This window comes from Plodia interpunctella, chromosome 3 (genome assembly GCF_027563975.2).
Source record: "Plodia interpunctella isolate USDA-ARS_2022_Savannah chromosome 3, ilPloInte3.2, whole genome shotgun sequence".
NCBI lineage: Eukaryota > Metazoa > Arthropoda > Insecta > Lepidoptera > Pyralidae > Plodia > Plodia interpunctella.
In genome coordinates this window covers 8,648,440-8,670,491 of record NC_071296.1, presented here as the reverse complement: position 1 = coordinate 8,670,491, position 22,052 = coordinate 8,648,440, and the positions used below count along the sequence as shown (strand labels likewise).

General features: G+C 36.5%; 1 protein-coding gene across 8 annotated transcripts in view; it reads right to left on the bottom strand.

Annotated features, from left to right (window-relative positions):
* The window catches only part of LOC128683548 (uncharacterized protein), a 227,020-nt gene that overhangs the window by 5,444 nt on the left and 199,524 nt on the right, over positions 1–22,052 (bottom strand). For 6 of the 8 annotated variants that reach the window (XM_053769275.2, XM_053769274.1, XM_053769277.1 and 3 more), the window contains 10 exons: positions 11,181–12,223; positions 10,391–10,463; positions 9,815–9,855; positions 8,579–8,737; positions 8,156–8,405; positions 7,359–7,556; positions 7,009–7,210; positions 6,759–6,922; positions 6,575–6,672; positions 5,398–5,611 (listed from right to left, as the gene is read on the bottom strand). In XM_053769275.2, coding sequence (XP_053625250.1) covers positions 5,398–5,611; positions 6,575–6,672; positions 6,759–6,922; positions 7,009–7,210; positions 7,359–7,556; positions 8,156–8,405; positions 8,579–8,737; positions 9,815–9,855; positions 10,391–10,463; positions 11,181–12,223 — 2,442 coding nt within the window. The remainder of the gene's footprint in view (positions 1–5,397; positions 5,612–6,574; positions 6,673–6,758; positions 6,923–7,008; positions 7,211–7,358; positions 7,557–8,155; positions 8,406–8,578; positions 8,738–9,814; positions 9,856–10,390; positions 10,464–11,180; positions 12,224–22,052) is intronic. The other 2 variants (XM_053769280.1, XM_053769281.1) reach the window with 1 other exon arrangement.

Here is a 22,052-nt window from a genome sequence, read left to right as displayed (position 1 = left end):
AAGCTCAATCATGTAGTTTTTACATAACATTACAAGCTCAAACATTAAAGATTTTTCAACTCTCATTTTCTCATTTTTATGTAGGTAGATCATAAGCTATCGAAAATTCAAGTTCTTGATTTTAATTAGGTACTAAAATCTAGCTTAATATTATAGTTAAACGTGTACATTTAAAAGGGTGCTAGTGCCGCAAACGGTTAAAATTATAATATACAAAATCCGTAGCGTAGTTTTAAATATCTAAGCATACATAGGGACATACAGACAGGGAAGCGACTATATTTTATACTATGTAATAAAGACTATGACCATGTAGATAATTTTATCTAGAAACGTATCAATATTTTTTTGCTTATTCAAATACCACGTGTGGTGGTAATGGTACTAACATAAGTACATTAATTAATTTATGTAATAAAAAGATGACCTCATTACTAAACTTTAAGGGAAAAGAGAGTAGATATTAATTTTATTGCTTGGTAAACTAAAACTATTTTTCTAGCTCATTTTGATTTTATCTTTCTTTTTTATTAGTATCTTTATCTTCGAAAGTTTACCCTAAGTACTAAATTCTGTGTTTTAATTTAAATCTAAAAATCTTGAATCCCAAAATAAATAATTCATAATAGTAAAAACAAAGAGGTAAATATTTTCGTTTTATCATTTATTTAATTTTATCGAAGAAAAATCTATAAGTAATTTGCATAGTATTTGGGTATAACTGTACCTTTAAGACTGCGACCTTGCGTTTTTATTTCGAAATTCACTTTTCATCGCTTACGATGATAAAATGATTGTGATGAGTTATACTTATATAACTCATATTTCAAACGTTAAGTACCTATATATTTTTCATACACAAGTTAATAACAAATGTATACTTATCAGAGAATTAGCGGATGTATTACCTAAATAACGTATGGTTTGTTTTATTATCATGCAAATAAAAGGCAGCAAAAACAGCAAAATTGAAGAAAGCCAAGAGGAATATTGACTCTCCACGTCTTCTCTCCATGACAATACACAAACGGATTTTTTTATGTCTTTGTGGCCGTGGATTGAAACTATTGCAAAAACTATTGTTTTATCGCACAATACGCGAACGTGATTATTGAAATAGGTACTCTTTACCTGAGGTTTTCAATAGGAATTGTAAAATATGCATGCAGCCCGACGTAGGTAGCTCTATCTATCGGTAGAGACATGGGCTACATTACGTTGTAATGAAAGACTATTGCGGTTTTTACATTAAACATAAAATTAAAATTTTTCGATAAGTTCACCGATATTTGAGGACTATAGATCCTGGTTAATCTCACTTAAAGTTATTGAAAATTTTTAATTGTAAGTTACCTGTATTACCTGTTATTGAAAAAAATCACATAACACATGTTCAAATATAAATTATTGCAAGTACCTTAGACACATTTTAGTTTACTATACCGAAAATATAGATAACGGACTCCTATTTCCACATAGAAAATGCTCGATCCTTTGTATTACTCTCAACGTTACTTGGATTACTTAACTATGATCATAATTACCTGATTTAATTATCATATATTAATATAGGTTCTTAGTTTACAGGAGGTTACAGTAGTGTCTGTTATAAGTAGGTGAAAATGATTGCTGATGATAGAGAGAAAGGAAAAAAATAATTCATCATAAAAGTTCTTAAAGCGATATCCTTTTCTTGATACCTTTAATCGTATACAATATAATTAATAAACATAGCATTCTGGTGCGGTGCCAGTACATGTTTGGTTGTAGCAGGCTCAGTATTTCCTGTTATTGTGATGATTGCAACATTCTCTACGTGACTGTACTTTCCGTGCACGTGTTATTTATAAAGTACAGGCGTAAATGTCATTGTTAACTACTTCCACACTATGGTTTTATGCATTATCGTCATAGAGGTTAATTCACGGTTAAATTTTAATAACATCATCGATATAAAAAATGAATAATAAATGAATGACTCATTGAAACACATTAATCGTAGTATGAATCCTACGTTTAAGAACATTATATTCTACACGGGCATGTACACATACCTATGTTGCGTGGGTCTATCTATCTTATTTTGCTTTGTAATGAGTGGGTTAAAACTGACTAGATAAGTACCTACCTACATACAAAGCAACTTTCCTTCGAGGTTGTTTTTATATAATATTAATCGATAAAATCGACATTGAGAACTTCCGTACATATGTTGTAGGAAGGGTGATTAACTATTCTGTGATATTGAGGTAGTGGGTAAACACAATAGCATTCCCGTAGGGGCCAGATTCATAGCAGCTTCTACGAGTAGTAGATACTACATAGATTGTAAATGTGTGGTAATTGGTATATCAATGACGTTGAAAGTGCAATCAAACCCTGACATCAACATATGTAAGTGACAGATCCCACAAGACAATTGCAGCTCGAATGCGCAAATCGACGATCAACTGTATTATTGTGTTGGTGTAGTCGTTTTAGGGTTGTCAATTGGTAAAATAAATGTGAAATGAGTGGACGACGAACTCGTATTTTGAAAATGTCATTTTATTATGAATAAATAAAAATGTTTCAATTTCGTAAGTACGTGTTTAAATTTGAAAATTGAAAATAAATAAATATAATATAAAAATTCATAAAAAAGATAGTCTACAGTGAAAACATATATTAGGTGTGTCTCGCTCTTACTTTATCAAATATTGTAAAGTGAGATAACGACTAAACGTACAACATTTTTCAACTTTTTACGAAAAAGAAGTACTATTTTATACTAAGTAGGTAATTGTATTAATTTCAAATAAAGAATGCTAAAGGAATCAAAAAAACAATGATTTGGTCATAAAAATAGCAATTAATAAAAAAGTAAGAAATGATTGTCACATGATGTGATTTAAATTACTTCAAAGCGAGTATATCACAAGGCGGATGTATCTCACATGCGTAAAGTGTCGTCCAAGGGCGCAAGGGTGCTGCAACTGGTGTTTCGAATGTAGGGCGTAGGGTTATCAGTTTATCACATCTCATAGAGACTATACTGTATCATTGTATGTGGAAACAATTTATTGTAAGTATAACCAAAGGTTGTATTGTTGTTCGTAAAGTAGTTACTTAAATAATTATGAATGTATTGTACTTATAATAAAGTCATTGATTTTTTATGAATGACACAAACCGGCAACGGATACCAGAATTTATCTGGCACTAGTTTGTAGAAGTAATGTGAACTAAGGAAAATTACAATTAGTCGTATTTTTATCTATACACACGAAAATCATCAATTAAATAACGCATTAATTTTCTTTTAAAGGTTGTAATGTTGTAATAAAATTACTATTAATTGAAGATCATATTATAGATAGCGTTAAATAAGTTAGTCAATGTACCTAGAGAACATATAAATAGTTCGAAATAATCAAGATATTTTTGTAAATAAAATTTGTAAGGAAGTCGACGTGGCAACCCTATTACCGTATTGTATTTAGCTAGGGCGAAACATTTAAATGCGCCGCGGTAAAATGGCGGGCGAGCGCTTGCCTGCGATGCGACACGAAGTTGCCCGAAACATGCCCGGAGCCGTCGCAATCTGGATGAGGGCACTGGATCAGCTCTCGCTCCCTCACATCCCGCACGTCCCTCACTGTCGCCAGTGCCTCTCGCAACTGAATCCGGTAACCCAGTTTACCGAAAATGTCGTCACGGTGGAAACTAGCGTGAATAAATACATTCCAAGTCAACATAATGAATGAACAAAAAAGAACTCAAAACTTTATGTTATGAACGAACAGGCGACTTTAATTAACACCATTTACGCATACTAGGTAAATAGTTAGACTTTGTCCAAAATTACATTAACACTGTCTGTACAAAGATCGCTATCTACGAGAATCGAGTAGAATGTTTACAAAGTTATTGGTATTATTACTCATTGTTTGGGACAACTTTTCTTATAATTCTACAAAAAACATTGGTAAAAGTTTACAAACTTTTTCAACTTACCTATTTCGTTGCATATTTGTATTGTTGTTAAACTTTGAAGCACTAATAGTTGCACAAAAGTAATATTTAACAAGTATATCTTATCGTACAAATAGTTTATCTGGCTTGCTCGGCGTCGAGCGCGCCGGCGCGGGCGCAGGTAAATTTAGACTGATCCACCGAGTACGTACTGTGACTGGTTGGGGCCGCGTTCGAAAACGTGTAGTGGTAATAATAAAAAGCAACGCCGCCGACATAACCTATAAATAAAGTTTGATGAACTTTTCAAAATACGATAACGCACGTGGTCATTAGTGGTACAGTGTATTTATAGGATTTCTAAATTTGAATTTAACCACGTTACAAATACTATTGTTATCGTGAATGAATAAAATGACATGCACTGTTTTTGTTGTCCAACTTTTTATACAACTATCAACTAATGAACCGGGAACAGTTTGAACTTTTAAAACTTTTAAACTTTTTCTGAAGCCGCGTCTCTGGCACAAAGCTTATTTGGCCAATATGAAAATAATTACCTTATTGACGAGTAATAATGGATTGAAGATTAAAGTATGTATGTATGGTTATGTTATTTATGTAAAATTATCATATTTGGTATTGTTTTTAGGTAAGTAGGTACCTATCTAATCATTAACTGTTTTAATACAATTAATAAAAAGTATTTTATGACCTACATACGTATATCGAAGTGTAAAACGTATAAAAATATAATAAATCTTGATGCCTGATGTGACTGCTCACGTATGTGTGGATTCGAACGCAGTGCGTCGAATTTACACTCGTCAAATTCGATTTGTTTCATTAAATCAAGTTAGATTCCGTCTTCGTTTAATTTCGATGATGAGATATAAATGTGTTGGTAATAGGTCTGTGATGTGTTGTTATCAAAGTAGATGTCAAGAAAGTTAGATAGAAATAATAAGCAGGAAGTGGTCAAAAAAAATAAACACAGTAAGTACAAAAATACTTAAATTATGTTTTAACCGTTTTTGATAGCACTAGTACCCTTATGTTTTGTACACAATATACTAAACATAAAAAATGATATTTTTTCTATTTCATAATTCAACAGATCGATAACTAAAGCACGTGACGAGAACGATTATGCGAGTAGCAACCCCAGATGCATAACTAGCTGTCAGTTGTCAAATCACTTGACTGTCAAATTCAAATGTACCATGTAGACAAAGAAAACTATAGACATTGTCACATCTTTCGCTTATAAAAGAGAAATTAGAAATATTCAAGAAGAAACGGGATATTACTATGTATTTATACCACACTTGTTTCAACCTTTCTGAACAAGTGTACGCAAACATCGTGAAATCAAAAGTAAACTACAATTTGACGAACAAATCTTTCATTTTTACTCTCTTAAAAAATAATAAGTATATTCACCTGCTATCTTTAGGTTTGTCGTGCGGCGCATGAGGAGGTGGCATGTAACAGGGCGGTGAGTACGGCGGTGCATGTGGGGGGTACGCAGGGGGCGGGGGGTAAGCCCCGCATTGGTACTGATAGCCGCCGTAGCCGGCTGCTGCTGCCGCTGCCGCGTAGTCAGGCTGGCCGAGGCCGTACCCTGCTACCGGATGTGGACTAACACCGCCGTAACCTGCAGGGAAAGATGTTTCGGGTAACAAAAAAAAAAACACTTTTTGAGACCATGATATTTGGTGCTGGGCATCACACCTATTAATAGCTTTTGTTCTATATTATTTTATTTCTAGTTAAAATTATACAAAACCTTAGGCCCTTTTACAATATTCATTTCATTAAAGGGTTTAGGTTTGTGATTCTATTGAAAGGGATTGAATGAAGGGCGAATAACGGTTGTAGCAAAAGGGACCGGCTCTTTGTAGTTTTTTCATTCTCAAGTCTGACCTTGGAGAGAATCAGTCAGCCGTTGAGATACGGTTTAAAAGCAGTAAAATTATTTTGAAACTTTGATTTGAAGGCAAAAATTTTTTTTTGCATTGATTCGTAAGATTAGGCCAGACTAGGCCAAGCATTGAGGATAAGTTTATTGCATGTAAATTACGTTATTTTAACAAACTTTGCTATAAAAGGAGATATTCCTCAGCAATTAATATATGCATGCAACGTTGTCATTAAGGTGAAAATACAATACACGATTTCTGTGCAGTATACACAAAGACCGCCTGAGCGCCTAGTATTTAAGATTAGCAATATTGCTCGCGCGTGTGATGCGGTAAGCTTTCAGTAGGGAGTCGTTATGTGGTCGCGTTTTAATTTGTATGGCTTGTTTTATCACATAGCAGTATGTAGGGGCTTTACAGTTTACACAGAATGTTTGGGGAAATTGGGGCAAGAAACATGTACATGACAATATTGGACGTTCTATTTTGGTGATATGAAATTCTGTTGACAGAATTTGTTTCACAGGTAGGTATAATATAAATAAACACACGGTTCAATTACAATTTTCGTGTCATACCTAGTAAGTAGGTCCATATTATGGAGTTCCATTCTTATCCCAATATTTTCTTACGTTTATCTCGTATGCCATTTTGATGTTATAATTAAACAGTTTTAAAATTTAATTTAAAATAATTACCAGCAGTGTCTCGATGGTACGCTTCAAGGTAAGGATGGCTCCCTCCACTATCTGGCGTTGATTCTCGACTGTACGAAACACCGCCGGGGAAGCCGCGACTAAAGATAAAATGACATTAGTATTTATAGGTACATTAAACTTATAGTAGATACTAAAGGTCGGAAGCAAAATAGAAATGCCTCACCTATGTGGTAAACGGGACACGCTAAGGTCGAGGGTCTGACCCTGCGGACTGGGCACCTGTGGGCTGGCGCTGAGTTGGGGCGAAGCGCCCGGCTGCGGGCTGCCTCGGGCTCCGCCCCCGCTGCCGCCACCGGCGCTTGTGTACACCGGTGATGCATATGGACCCTGTTGTAAAAATTTACTCTTTATATTGGGACCAGACGGTATTTTAAATAAACAAATGTCTAATTCTTAGAGTTAATTCTTCTCACCTGTGGACTACCACTGGAAGTGGAAAGATCTATGGCTGGACGTGGATCCCTGGGATCCCTAGGGGTGGGGCTGCGCGGGCGCTGCGCCTGTGCTGCCGCGATCTTCACCGACAGGTTGATCGCGGAGAAACCTGGCGGCACGCCCGGCGCCATCGAGCTCACGCCCCCTACTCCGCTACTCGTTTCGTAGTGGTACATTGGTCTACGAAGAGGACGGGCCGTTCAAGATTTATACAAAATCAGGACTATAAATCAATAAGCTTTGATTTATCAATGGCATGATCAGTCTCGTTTACCACATTAGATAAGGCATTTCGGAAAACTTAAATGATATGAAAGTGAGAACCTACCTAGGGTAAATGGGTCCGGAGTTGGTCTCCTGCTCGGACTGGTCGGTTTTCATGGGAGTGGGGAGGTGAGGGTCGTGGTAGCGCTCCTCCTCCCAGCCGTACGGTCGCTGCGGACACTGCGCAGGGTCGTACCGCTCGAAGGCCGGAGCACCCTCGTAGCACCGGGATTCATAACCGTACCGCGCTTCGTTCATTTGACTATGAAGAAATAAGATTTCTATTAATTTCCAATGTCGCATGTTCTTTCTCTTCACATTTCATCTTGGAGTCGAATAAGAGTTATACTTATAACCAATGTTTGAGAGCCTTCTGACACAAGATACTCTTTGGAATAGTGTATAGTCCATGATATTCAGATCTAAAATATGCAGGTACAAAAGATTGAGATCGCTATATAACCTATATGACTGAACATCTTCATCTTCTTCTTAACTGAAAGCCGTCATAGTGGTTAAACTGCCTTAGAAATATACAGCTGTGCTAATATAGGTAGGACATAAGTTGACAAGCGCATATATCTGAACGTAGCACGTAGTCATTGAGCGGTCGTTGAACGAGTTATAATGACAGCTTCAAATATCACAAAAAATACCTGAGATCATTATTGTAAAGTTCCACCTCCCACCCGCATTTAGTCTACACTGGCCAACTAAGCTATGAAAATTTGTCTAGGTTGTTCAGGCTATCAGGCTGTCGTTCGTGGCTTAGCCGCACACTATAAGACCTACATGACGACGAATGACCTCACAAATTTAGTCCAATCGACACGCTAAGAAGAAGATTGCAAAGAAGAGTACCTATATGACCGAACGTGGTCGTCAGGCGGTCGCTCGTACGGCGATCGCTGGTCGGGCGGCGCGCCGTAGCCGGCGTGGCGCGTCTCCATCCCAGGGGAGTCGCGCTCGGGCTCGGCGGCCTCTCGCTTTGGCACGAGCAGCTCGGGAGCTTCCCTCTTCACGGCTGGACTATGCGGCGACGCCGCTGGCTCGCGTTCCACGCGCACTGCGACTGGCTCGACCGTTACGGTGATCGGGGCTGGAGGAGGAACTGTAAATATATGATAAGTAAATTGTTGGCAATTTCTAGTGGCTGGTAAGGGTGTTTAGCTAATGATAATGAGATAACCATGAAAGTTTAAGTATATTATAAAAAACAAAACATTTTATGAATGTTAAAGTTTGGTTGTGAGTCAGAACTGCGTTCGAGCTGCCTTGTGTCACCTGAAGGTCTGGCACGCTGGGAGCGGGCGGCTGCCTTGCGTGCGGCGGCTGTGGGGCAGCCGGAGAGTGAGCGGTGCGTACTGCGGTTGGAGCTAACGTGACCGCGGCCGTTGCACCCCGGCGTGGGGCACTTCAAGATCGTCTCGTGCAACGCCAATACTGTATCCAAATAGAATCGTTGATTTCTCAAATACTTTTGTATAGATACTTAATTTTGAACTACTAAATTACGCAAAATATAACAATCTAAACTAAGTACCTAATCAAAACTAAACTCGAATAATTATAAAAAACTATTCTACAATATAATTTTATAGAATTACATAATGTAATAAACATAGCAGCATACTTATTTTTATTAAATAACGGTGACCAACGATTTATTGTTACTGGTAGCTGTCATTTAGAGGAAATCATCCTTACATATTATAAAACAAAGTCCACTGCCGCGTTTGTCTGTCTGTCTGTCTGTTCGTGATAAACTTAAAAACTGATGCATGGATTTTCACGCGGTTTTCATCAATAGATAGTGTGATTCCTTTTTGACGACCTCGGTGGCGCATTGGTAAAGTTCATGCCACTGAACCGAGAGGTCCCGGGTTCGATCCCCAGTCGGGTCATGATGGAAAATGATCTTTTCTGATTGACCCGGGTCTTGGATGTTTATCTATATATGTACTTGTTATAAAATATAGTATCGTTAGTATCCTATAACACAAGTCTCGAACTTACTTTGGGGCTAGTTCAATCTGTGTGATTTGTCCTAATATATATATTTATTTATTTATTATTTATTTATTTATTCCTGAAGAAGATTTAGGTGTATAATTTATTATGTTTTAACACGCGCGAAGCCGGGACGGGCCGCTAGTTATCTATGTATTGACGGCGATAAAGTGAAGAAATTATTACTAATTTACGTAGCGTGTGCTATTGACCACGATAAAGCCAAACTCAAAGAAATTATTCCGAATTTAGGCCTTCACTGAGTGTCGACTTTTACATCTTTCAAATTATATATTGAGCAAAAAACTTTCAGCTTATTGGAAGGACTATGTTGAGAAGAAATTCTAAAAGATAAACGTTACTACTTAACAGCATTGGCCCTTAACACGTAAACTACAATATCTAAAGAGTGGAATGTCTGCTATGTTTCTTCTATATTCTAATAAATAAACCAACATCTAGGCAAATAAGAAATACATGAAGCGTAATGCTGTCCAGATGGCTACTCACTCTCGGGTGTGACTTTATCCTTTCTTGGGCATCCTGACAGACTGAGGGAACAAACGATTGCATTGTCAAAAATCTATGTACAAAATAGTTTCAAGAGCTACTCGCAGTAAAAGGAGAAGATTGTAGTTATAATGATACAAAAGAGATGTTCCCTAGCGTAGGATGGGAATGTGAGCCAATCCCTCCGAATTCTGAGTGATACTTTTATCTATACTGCAACTAATCTGAAGCTCATACGAAGCTCTTGTTGTTTGATTTTTCAATTGGTAATTTTCACTAAACGATTACAGACCTAGATAGTCTAAATCCGAGATATAAGGTGCAGATACCGACGCCAATGTCGATCGCGAGATGAGTATGTTTGCAATATAAAGGAACATCTCTATGTTTTCATTAAAATGTTAACAATTAACATTACTGTGGTTCAGCAAGCACTTAATTCATACTTGGTGAGCAGGCTATAGTAGACTAATATCGATTAGCACAGCTGCTCAGAAGTTTTCAAAGTCAAAGTTGAGTGTGTGCACCCAACTTGTCTGGATTATACTGAAACTCATGAGAATCATCGCCACTCACCTCCTGTGGTGCGTATAGAGGCCGGTGACGTGGCCCTGCCCATTGCAGCCAGGTGTGGGACACTTGTTGCCTTCTGTGGACAAATCGACCGGTGCACAAATTAATATTTTCCTAATCATCGCATGTGGGGGCGTGCGAGCGATCGATACGGGCGGGCGTGCCCCGGGCCGGGCGTACCTGCGCGGCCCCGCCCCGCTCTGACGCCACCCCCCTACAACTTCAAAGAAAAAATAAAGAACGTCAGGCGACTGCGCGGACCCACAATTTTTCTTTCAGGAGTTGCGGGGCGGCGCAACAACGCCCCGCCCATTCCCCTGACCTGTTTTTATTGCGCGTCGCTCTGACGTAAACCTAGCCACCCAACAATACGAGGAAAACGTTAGGTATATTCTATGTAAGTTATTGACGTAGGTGGAGTCTAACCTCACTGTAACCATCGTTGATAAAATTTTTAAAAGCATCTCGCAAAGCAGGATGATTTGTTGCCAGCGCCAATATTTCCCAAAGGATACATATCCAAGGATGCTTTGCTTTATTATTGCAGAAGGCTATTCTAGCAAAATGAATTATTTTAAACACTGCTTACTAGTTTATTTGTATAAAAAACAAACAACAACGTTCTCTCTGTAAAAATAATCGTTTATCGACCCGGCAGTCGCGTTATGAGATATCGCGGGACGACCTTGAAACAAACTTCGACTTAGTTCACCAAGCGGAGCGGAGTTCTACGTTATAGCCATGTCGTTAAGAAAGTTTGGCTATCGTTGTCTGAGGTGAGTTAGAGTAGTACCTCTGGCGACCGGAGGGGAGAGAGCCGCCAGAGGTCGCGAGTCTCTGGCGGGCTGTGCGGAGGGCACGGTGCGGGCTTCCTGCAGCGCGGTGGCGGCGCGCGACCCGACCCCTGCAGGCTGCAGCACCGTATACTGCTTCGACCCTTTGTTCACAGAACTCTTTTCGTGATCATTTGAATATCCCCCGAAAGGTTCACTGGGCAGCGTCGCCCCGTGAATCCTGTGTTTCACCTCTGCTGGAGGCTTGAAAGCAGATTGTGTGGAATACGGAAGCGCTGCTGTAGCAGCCTTGTAAGCATTATATAGTGATTGCTTATTGACAGATACGATTTCGCTTTTTCGTTTATATTTAGAATCTCTTTCATCGTCGTACTTATCATCGTTTCTATCAGACATATCTATCTCTAGTTCATTGGAAGACGAATCTACGAGCTCATCAAAATTGGGAGCGTCGTAGTTCCCACATTTTCCATTTTTCTCATAGCTATCCACACTTCTGTCTCTTTCTGACCGTTGAGATCTTTTTGTTCTATCATCATCACTCATGCCATTTGTATGGTGATCGTCGGTTTGGTGGCAAATATTAAAGCTCTTTTGGGAAGCGTCTGCACTATCTGAAGACTGAGAAGGGGAAGACGGTAGCATTTTGTCAGATCTCTTATCACTAAATAGGTTTTCGAATTCGGTGGCATCATCGTTTTCGTCGCCACTATGAGCGGTTAACTGTTCTCGAGGCCAACTGCCAGAGAGGGTTTTCAAAGCCGCTTGAGTCTCTCGAATGAGTGTTTCATCATCATCAGGATGTCGAGAGGGCTGCGGCCTGTGAGTCAGCGGTCGACGGCGGGGATCGTCTTCCCGTCGGTCGTCGTCCAACAGCCGCCGTCGCCGCTTGCCGAGCATGTCCTCCTCATCCATGGAGCCGTCGCTCTCGACGCGTTCGTAGCGTCTGTCGTTCAGTCTGAACGTCTCCACGTCCACTCCAAATTCCAACCTTCTTTTGGTGATTTGTGACAGTGACGACTGCGCGTTCAGCGGTGCCGCCCTGCAACAAACGTCGTCATCAAAACCTTCCTGCGCTACAGAACTCAACACCAAAATATACACATAAAAAATGAACAGTGTACTTGCGATTCCATTTTCCATCCACAATCAGAATATTTTTACGCGGAAATGATTCTCGGCGTTTCCAATCCACGTTAGCACATTACAAGCACTTGTTTGTTATAATTAGTTGCACAAAAATCGTTCCCACGTAAAAACCATTTCACTCAGGGCTTTCAGACAAAATAATTTGGAAATTGGTGTACCTATGTAGGCATAGGAATAAATGTTATAAATTTATAGCAGACTAAAATAATACTGTAAATTTAAAATTATATTTAATATATAATATAATAAGCAGAAAAGTTCGATATTTTTCCCGAAGCTTCGACCGCACGAACGTCGCGTAGATAGGTTTAGGTAGTTAAAAATTTAAGGCATTAGTAATATTAAATGATTAGAAAGTATTACCACGAAAGTTAACGTAATGAGCACCACGCATTTCCAAAATTGCTTTCTTCTGTTTACAATTAATATTTTTTGAAGTTTTCTAACAAAAACTTTGTAGCAAGTTTTGAATGATGTCAGAGTGACTTTTTAACTTTTTCCGTCAATGGCAGTCTGTACTCTATTTAAAGGTTGTATTGTTTAAAATAAACTAAACAACCAGTTTGAGAAGTAGGTTAAAATTGAAATAGGTGTGAAAGAAAAAAAATCCTGGTTATAGAATAATTTTTGAATGGCTTTGTTCATCTTTTTTCGAGAATGTGGTCTTGAGATTGTAATTTTGTTCAAGAGACAATTTATAAATAAGTTAGATAATCTAATAAATTATTTTTTTTTGCAAAAAGTATCTTTTGGAGTAATTCTGGTATTTTCCAAATGTGAATAGAACATAATATTTTATTGTCATAAAATGTACACATGATATAATATGGTTTGGAATCTTGTTAATATGTTGAATTGAAATATAGTTGTTTTTAAACCAAAGACTAAGTGAAGTTATTCCAAACGTATGGTATATTTGCGATACAAGTTTGCGCACACAACACACTTCACACGAAAAATGATATAAGCTCTCATGCATTATCCCTTTTTACAGTCATTAAATATTTATTATGTGTGATTATTTTTTACACGAAAAATAAACTTATAAGCACTTTTTTATTGATTAGCATTTTTTTTATTTTACTCGCAAATTCACTTTTGATTTCTGTATTAACAGAAATCAAAAGTGAATTTGCCAAACCAAAATTCGTTCAGTAAATAAATAATTATTTACTGAACGAATTTTGGTCCGTTAATCGAATCTGAACCCCATGTCTCCTGCGGGTGGGATATCCCAGGAAAATAGCCAGTCAAATGTTATTGTCTCTATTCTTAAGTCTTTACTGATGATAACACGAATCATCATAAGTAAAGACGTAATAATAGAGATACGTTTAGGAAAATCTATATATATATATATATATATAGTATATATAGTATCAGTCAATTTATAAAACGAAAATTTTAAAGAATAAAGATATAGAAAACAGTTTTTCTAGTTTCGTTTAGTTGACGTAAAGAATAAATATCGTTAGAGTCGGTCATAAAATCAGAGTCGAATATTAATTTAAAGATTTATTCTAACTAGTCAGTGGGCTTCGGGACGTCACAGCGAAATAAACTTGGAACACATTTAGATAGTTAATGTCATGAATGTGTAATGTGACCCGAAGTGCAATCAAACGTAATCTGGAGCGGTAGACCCACATATTCCACGTTTCTTTCTGATTAAGAAATTGAGAGATTTATTTTTTACAGGACAAACGATCATCCTGATGGTAAGCAAGCACCTCGGTCCATTAACACCAGCAACCCGATACAGATCACCGATGCGTTGTGATTGGTTTAAAGAATAGAACAGTGAAGCCTCCAACGGAAACGGAGTTCATCTTTAAGACTTGCGTACTACCTTTAGATGGTTATCCTTCCGACTAAGTAGCAAAAGCCATCGAGATTGATTTACTATCGATATTCGCTCTGTGCAATATTCGTCCGAGTTCACCGAGATAGTAATCGATGGTCCTTGACAGGGGTATCTGCAGAGGGCGCGCCGGAAGTTGGAAATTCCGATAGTACGGCCGGCAAACATTTACGTACGTGACGTATCCGGACTCGGAACGGGTTACGCAAACGTGAAACGTTTTCAGATGAAGGGCGCAAACTATAGACACGTACAGATTTGACATGTCATAAGTATTTTTTTGTACTATCAAGCAGGCAAACAGCTATGTAGCCCACCAGATGGCAAGTGGTCACCACAGCCTACCGACGCGTTGCCTACTTTGTGGCTTAGGGTCTTTTGCCACAGTACTTGGTAATTACACTGCCTTACTTACTCTTTAACCCGGAAGACAAAAATGCAAGAACTGTTTGGCGGCTGGGACCAACTCTGGTAACAGAAGGTATCAAACATTTTTTTTGTCACACTACTGGGCACTCGATTGACCCATGATTCCTTCCTATTAGTACCAATTGAAAAAAAGTGCTAAATGAAATATTCCTTTTATTAATTCGACCCTAAATTACACCTACTTGGTTGTCATCAAGAGATGCTAGAAAAACAACTGATAAGTTCCGACACTATTTCAGAGTGCAGTAAAATTGAAAATCTAAATAAAAATCTGGGAATTCAGAAAAAACGTGTATATTTATAATATAGCTTTGCCTCCTATTTTATCTTCATTCATTGGAGAAAAATGCCTTAAAATTCATTGAGAATATAATTCTGATTTAACTGTGTTAATTTTCTATAGTAAATATTTTGTGGTCTCTTACAGAAAAACTTGTGATCTTATTGACGGATATATACATTTATCTTTAATCTCAATCGATTACAAGAAGTATAGATGCTTCCTGAAACTCAGAAAAATGTCTTCTAATTGTCTTTTTCTTTTTTTTTATTTCTTGCTGTAACTGAAGTTCTTTAGTAATATTCTTTAGTAATTTAGTAATTTCTGTACATTTGATATTTTAGAACGTAACGTTTCCACGTTCGAGAAAACGTTTGTGTTAGCGTAGGGTAATTAGATAAACCCTGAGGGTAGATGCTTAACCGGTTTAAACTAGTGCTAGTGCGGACCTTTATCAGACGGGTGGCGAGTGGCGGGTTATCTTGGGGCTGCGTTAATTGTAATGCTGGAGATTAGGGCGCGATATAAGGTCGTGCGAGGATTGTGGGACGTGATCACGTGGCTAGGGAGGGAGGCTGCTGTTAAATTTGGTTTCAGGTCGATAAATGTTACTACAAGCTAATGAGGTAAGTACTTAGTTTCATAAATGTGTGTGGCTGCAAAAATATATATTTGACAAAGTGATTTAATTGCGAATGCGTTTGCATTCTAGAAAATAGACAAAAAATCTTTAAATCTACAACAAATAAAACTCGTCAGTAATTAAAGTGATGATGATACCTACTACTCTATAATTTTCACACACATTGATGAATTTATATTCAAACTAAACTGTCGTATTTCCAAGTTCCTAATAATAACGCTCCACAGAATAATAAAAGGATAACAAAACCCAATTCCTATCTCACTAAAAACGTAGATAAATCACAATTAAGCGTGATTCCTTAAGACTGTGCATAATTCCTTAGGCCAGGACCCTTTCGAGCAATAAGACACACGCGCGGCCTCCCGCGGCCCTCAAATTCAAATAGCACCTTAGAATTCTTAATTATTGAAATCATAAATCATACTGCCGTCTGCGCGGCTGCCATAAAATTCGGGGTCGGAAACTCGAGTGTGGTGAGATTAAGACATTATCACTTTTCTTTCAGCCGCCCTCGACTCCGCTGTAAATCAGAGGCTAAATCCGCCGGATTAGATTCATAGAGTTGGCAGCACTGCGCGCTCTAGCGATAATACCGCTTTGCGCTCGCGTGATTTTACTCTTAAATCGACTCCTTAAGATTACACCCAGAATTGAAGGTTCCTTAAAATGGATTTGGAAGTTTGAAGCGAATAACAACTGACGGGAGCTGATAGCCGGACACCGATTTGTTGCGAACTTTCGAACGAAACAGGTATCATAAGTTGCTAGTTCAGGCTTTGAAATTATTGAGCCATGAGAGCAATTCTTGTTATCTACGTCTGAATTGAAGACTGGCTTATTGTTTCAATAGCTTCATTGGAAATGGTTACGTTGATTATTTTGTTAATTTTAGTACGTATTAACGAGGACCATCACCCAGTTTGAATCGTATTCAAACTGGGTGATGTTATATTTTATGGTAATAAAATTATTTTTTTATCTATATTTAATTACTTTTATAAACCTGCTTGAAACTTAGCTTAAATCGAGATCTAAACAATGAAAAAATAAAAACAAATATGTGAAAAGCTTTTGAAAGGCAAAGTTCGACATAATAGGAAAATGTAATTGATACATCAGTCAGACAAAAACAAATGAAAGACGGAAGATATTTAGAAATGAAACGAATGAAATGAACCTAGCGAAACCCAGATAATTCAAATGTTTTTACCTAATGAAAAGTTCCATCAGTCTTCCAGACTTTTAGATCAGTTAGAAACATATGAACATCCCGAAAATATTACCATCAAATTTTTATAAACGATTTTTCAGCTTTCAAATGTAAAATTATTACAAAAAATTATGATATTTTGAGATACATTTTTAACTTTAAAGTAAAAAAGTAAATTTACTGGGTAAACCTGCCGAGACTTCAGCATTACAATCTTAAACATTTCAGTGAAATCAAATAACAGAAACATTATTATTTTCAAACATAATAAATTCAATTATTTGTTTATTGCAAATACTAATTTTAATTTCCATTATATATAAAAAACATTGTTTACTGTTTTTGTTAGACAAAGCAACCACAGATTTAGATAGACATAAAAAGTACTTTAATAAAAAAAAAAAGAGACAGTAAGCAACTATTATTCCCAATAAAATTCACGCGGGCGAAGCCGTCTTCCATGTCCACACATGGAAATGTTAGTCAAACAACACAATTTTTAATGACTACTACGTAACTAGCTTATTATAGTAAGTTACTTACGAGTGAGTAAAATGTTTGGACAATTTTTAGCACGAACGTAAAATAGCATTATGACGCAATTAACTTAAAAACTAGTCCAAACGAAAGAGAAACTGTATTGATTTTGGTAAGAGTAACATATGAGCGAGAAAATCGATATTGCAATAGTTTAGCCGAGTTGAAAATAAGTGGGGTAATGTTACCAAGCGTGCAGTACATTGTACACGGCTGGGACCCGCGCATCGCTCGTCCAACCCTCGGAAATATGCTTTAGGGTTGTCTTCGATATTTTAAAATATCATCTTTTTGCTGAGTTATTATAGTCGTTAACTAGTCGATACAATATATGGTATTGAATAAAACTGCTGTCTGCTGCCCGTAGCTACGGCCGCAGTAACCTTTGTTGGATATCGAGTTATTTATTAGCTAGCTTTTGCCTGCGGCTTCGCTCGCGTTTATTTTCCGGCATGACAGGGTATCCTACGTTTTTCTCCATACTTTAAACTACATGTATATAAAATTACAATAAGATTGGTTAAGTAAAGAGTAGAGCGTGAAGAGGTAACAAACAAACTTACTTTAGTATTTATAATATTAGTTAGTAGTTAGTACTGCAGTTTAACCTTGGAAGCGTTACAGACAAACATATATATTGTTGCATCTGTGATATTAGTATAGATAATCCAATATTGTTTATTCGATAAAGTTTACGTGAAATCAAATTTAATAGTGATAGAACCAGTTAAAATCTGAAAGCGATTGTAACTGGTTGTTCGGTGCATTAAGGTAATTTTGATTCCCTACACACAACTGATTGAATCGTTGGAACATAGCATAGGTTGTGGAACAACTAACAAAACGGTCCGGTATCTGGTTCAAAGAATATCCATCGCAATTCAGAGAGAGTTTGATGGATAGTTTTGAGCCAGAGTGGAATTAACAAAAAAAAAACAACAAAATAAATCTTTATCCTTGGTATTACAAGTTTATTTGTTAGACAAATTAAAAACCCCCGACTTTCAATATTAATTTCGCTACAACTTTTGAACGACTGAACCGATTTTCATGAAATATGGCTAAGAACACTCGGGATAAAACTATCTATGACACAAAAAAAAAACTAAACGAAAATCGGTTCATCCGTTTGGGAGCTACGAGCCACAGACAGATACATATACAGACACGTTAAACGTATAACACCTCTCTTTTTGCGTCGGAGGTTAAAAAGATTCCATACTAATGCACGTTATTGTATATATTCGGTACATCGGACCATATGTCGAGCGTGAGCCTAGTTCGCCCCCTATAATTATATATATTTAAGTTAACATTATATTTTTTTCGTTTATACGTACCTATTGGCTCATATTTTGTATTTTATTCTATAAAAATTATAATGTTCTGTTTTTGTACAACCCTATCCTGGCGCCGTCGCCGCATTTTGAAGAGGGTTGGCGCGCGGTGCACCGGACCCTTCTCACGGTTTATGTCGATATATTTTACTAGCACATTTCACGTGTTGTCCTTGTCAATCACCGCTTTTTTACGATTCGCATTTGTTTTAAATTAAATTTATTTATACTTATATAAAACTGTCAGTGGGCTATATCTGGACATAGGAGATATTCAAGAAAAATAATTACGGTTGTTCTTTATCGAATAGAAGCCAAAATATTTCTTTCAGAACGTTTGTCTATTTATTTGTATGTTTGTTCGCGCACCTCGCAAAATCTACTGGATGGAATTTGATGCGGTTTTACAGTGGATAGTCAAACCTAGCGGAATTCACAATTGCATAGCAAATGGTCGAACTTACAATTTGGTATCATCACGAAACATTGTTTAGAACCCAAGATAATAAGTTATAAGCAGAGCGCACGAAGAAAACGTCGGCGAAGCCGCGAGAAAAAGCTAGTATATCATAAAAATTATAGGTTAGTAAAGTAGACAAGCTCATTGGCATATGATTCTGATTACTTATTCATTTGGCAGGATACTTTGAATCTACTTCTGACACTACACGTTTACATGAATCATCTACCTCTATTATTAATCAATCATCGATTGTTTCACAATATATGTATAGCAACTAATACTCGTAATATAAATACAAAATTATGTTTGTTTGAATGTTAGCGTTTCACACTTTATCTACTCAACTATCATTGAAATTTCTCATATACATAGTTAAGAGTACGGAGAACTACACAGGCTACGGATGTCGTACGAGGCGACAAAGGGACACACAGCCTAGGCAGCTGATAGCAACAATAGCATTGCCAATGGAGGTTGACGTCAGGCAAATTCAAAAATTCAAAATTCAAATTCAAATCATTTATTCAGAAATTAGACCTTCACAGGCACTTTTTCTCGTCAATCTTTATATTACTAGTTATTTCTCACAAGCTACAAACTACTGGCATTTCGGAACGACCACTGCTGAGAAGAAATGCCGAAAGAAACTCATTTGAACAGTGTTGGTCCCTAGGCAGGCGGCCGGTTGTGAAATCACAGCCGAATTTTCAAAATTTTAAAGTTTTTTTTTACGCTGACCTCGAGCTTCACATCTCCGAACGCAACCGAGAACATACAGAGATAAGAGAGAGAACATACAGGTATTTGTCAAACAATAACTTTACCGGATTGAACGCATAGTATTTTTACCTACACATTACATTCGTATTTATTTATTTTTATTGTAAAAGATGTCAACCCTACTTGGAGGGCCACTGAGGGTTATCGGACGGTGTATCGCCCCTCGCACACGTAATTTTGTCTGTTTTACTTATTGTATTGTCCGTTACAGTATTTTTGAGAAGAATGCTTTCTTTTTCGTATTCTAAAAAATAGAATTTTATCCCGAAAATACGGAAGAAATGCGATCAGACGTTACGGATAATCGAATAATTTGACTCGTAACCAATAATGTATAATAGTAAGAAATACTTATACAGCTGGTGATAAAAGACGATTTAAATAAATAAATACATACATACATATTAGTAATAGTAATACACACGATAAGAATAAGGAATTTTTTTATTCAAATTCTCCAGATTCAACAAAATATTGCTAAAATGTTATTAAACAAGTAGATGCAACATTCAATATCAATGTTTCCGAACTGATTTATGTTTTGATTTGTTTAATTGAAAATGTTAATGGTTGGCATGCTTATAAAATATTTAGGAACTTAAAAAAAGTTTTTTTAAATTTTTTAAACATATATTGTGACACAGGGTATCGTTTAACGATATCGTAATATACGAATTTGTATTACGTTTTGATACTTAAGACACAAAATCATTGTAACATATAGTAACATTTCTTTTAGCCGCTTATTTGAATAAATAAGGAATAACAATAATTCTTTATTTAAAAAACCGCGTCATAATTATAATATGTAATGTTCGCGCGTACTTAATTTTTTATTTTATTTTTTCAATAAATTCTTTGACAGTTATTGAAATTTCGCTTAATATTATGTAAGTTCATGCTGATACTGCTGTCAGATTTCTGTCATATTTAATTCAAGTGACATAAGGCATCGTACTTTTTTTTATGACACCAATTAATGGCAAGTAGTCGCATACACACTAATGTACTAAATAGTCTATCAGTGAGCAGGCACCTTTCACGATGTTTTCCTATACCGGAATCAATTGATTGTCTATGAAAATTACTAATACATGAGTAAATGTATACAAACTTATGTGGTACGAGTTATATTTGAACTTGAGACTTTTGATAATGGAACTAGAGAATAGAGTTATTGGGGTACGACGATTACTTCATACACACATTTTTAAATTAGCCTAAATTAAGATGCACAACTTCTTAGATCACCACTGCTTCATATATAACATTATTAACGATAAAAGCCCACAGGCCCATGGAAGCAATTAAAAAACAGGAAATATTCAAATTGTAATGAATGAAAGCGCAATAAAGGTGTTTGCCCATCAGATAGGTGCCGCGCTGGAGTGGAAACAATTACGGGCCGTTATCGAGATGTCCCGCACGGGAACGCAACGCGGCGTGTGGATAAATACCTTTATATATTTACGTAAACGCTGGGAAAAATATTTAAATATTTTTTTAAATTAATTCGTTGGTGATGTCTATACTTATATACATGTTTTGTTGTAATATTATATTGTATTAAAGACAAGCGGCCCGCCTCGGCTTCGCTTGGGTAAAATCATAATAAAAAAGTACTCTATGTCACTCATGAATTTTTTATCTATCTCTGTGCCTGATTTTATCACAATCAGCCCAGTAGTTTTTTCGTTTATTCATCACAAATAAAAGAAACAAAAATATATTTTTTTTTATATTTACAATATGGAAGTATGAATAAAATTTTATATAAGTCTAATCTGCATCATAGTAACAAATTACTATCAAATATAAATTATAATAGTTACGGACAGCTACAAAAATATACGTATCTAAACCAAAAATTAAATAAAAACAACATTGAACGGACCACACTAAGAACAAGTTTGTAAATAGTAAAAAAAAAATGTAGGTATATATTGAACATAGTTTAAATATTTGAAGAATTTACCATTACGTATATTTTTATTTCCGTATAACAATAAAGCATGCATTTTAATATTATTTGATTTCTTTGCAAAATATTATGTTATAATTTTAATTCATATGTACAACGGTACACATCGAGTTAATTAAATTAATTGACAGAATCACATTCGCATGTAATCACTCGTGAGGTTGCCCGTGACGTCATTACGTATTCTGTCTCAGCTAA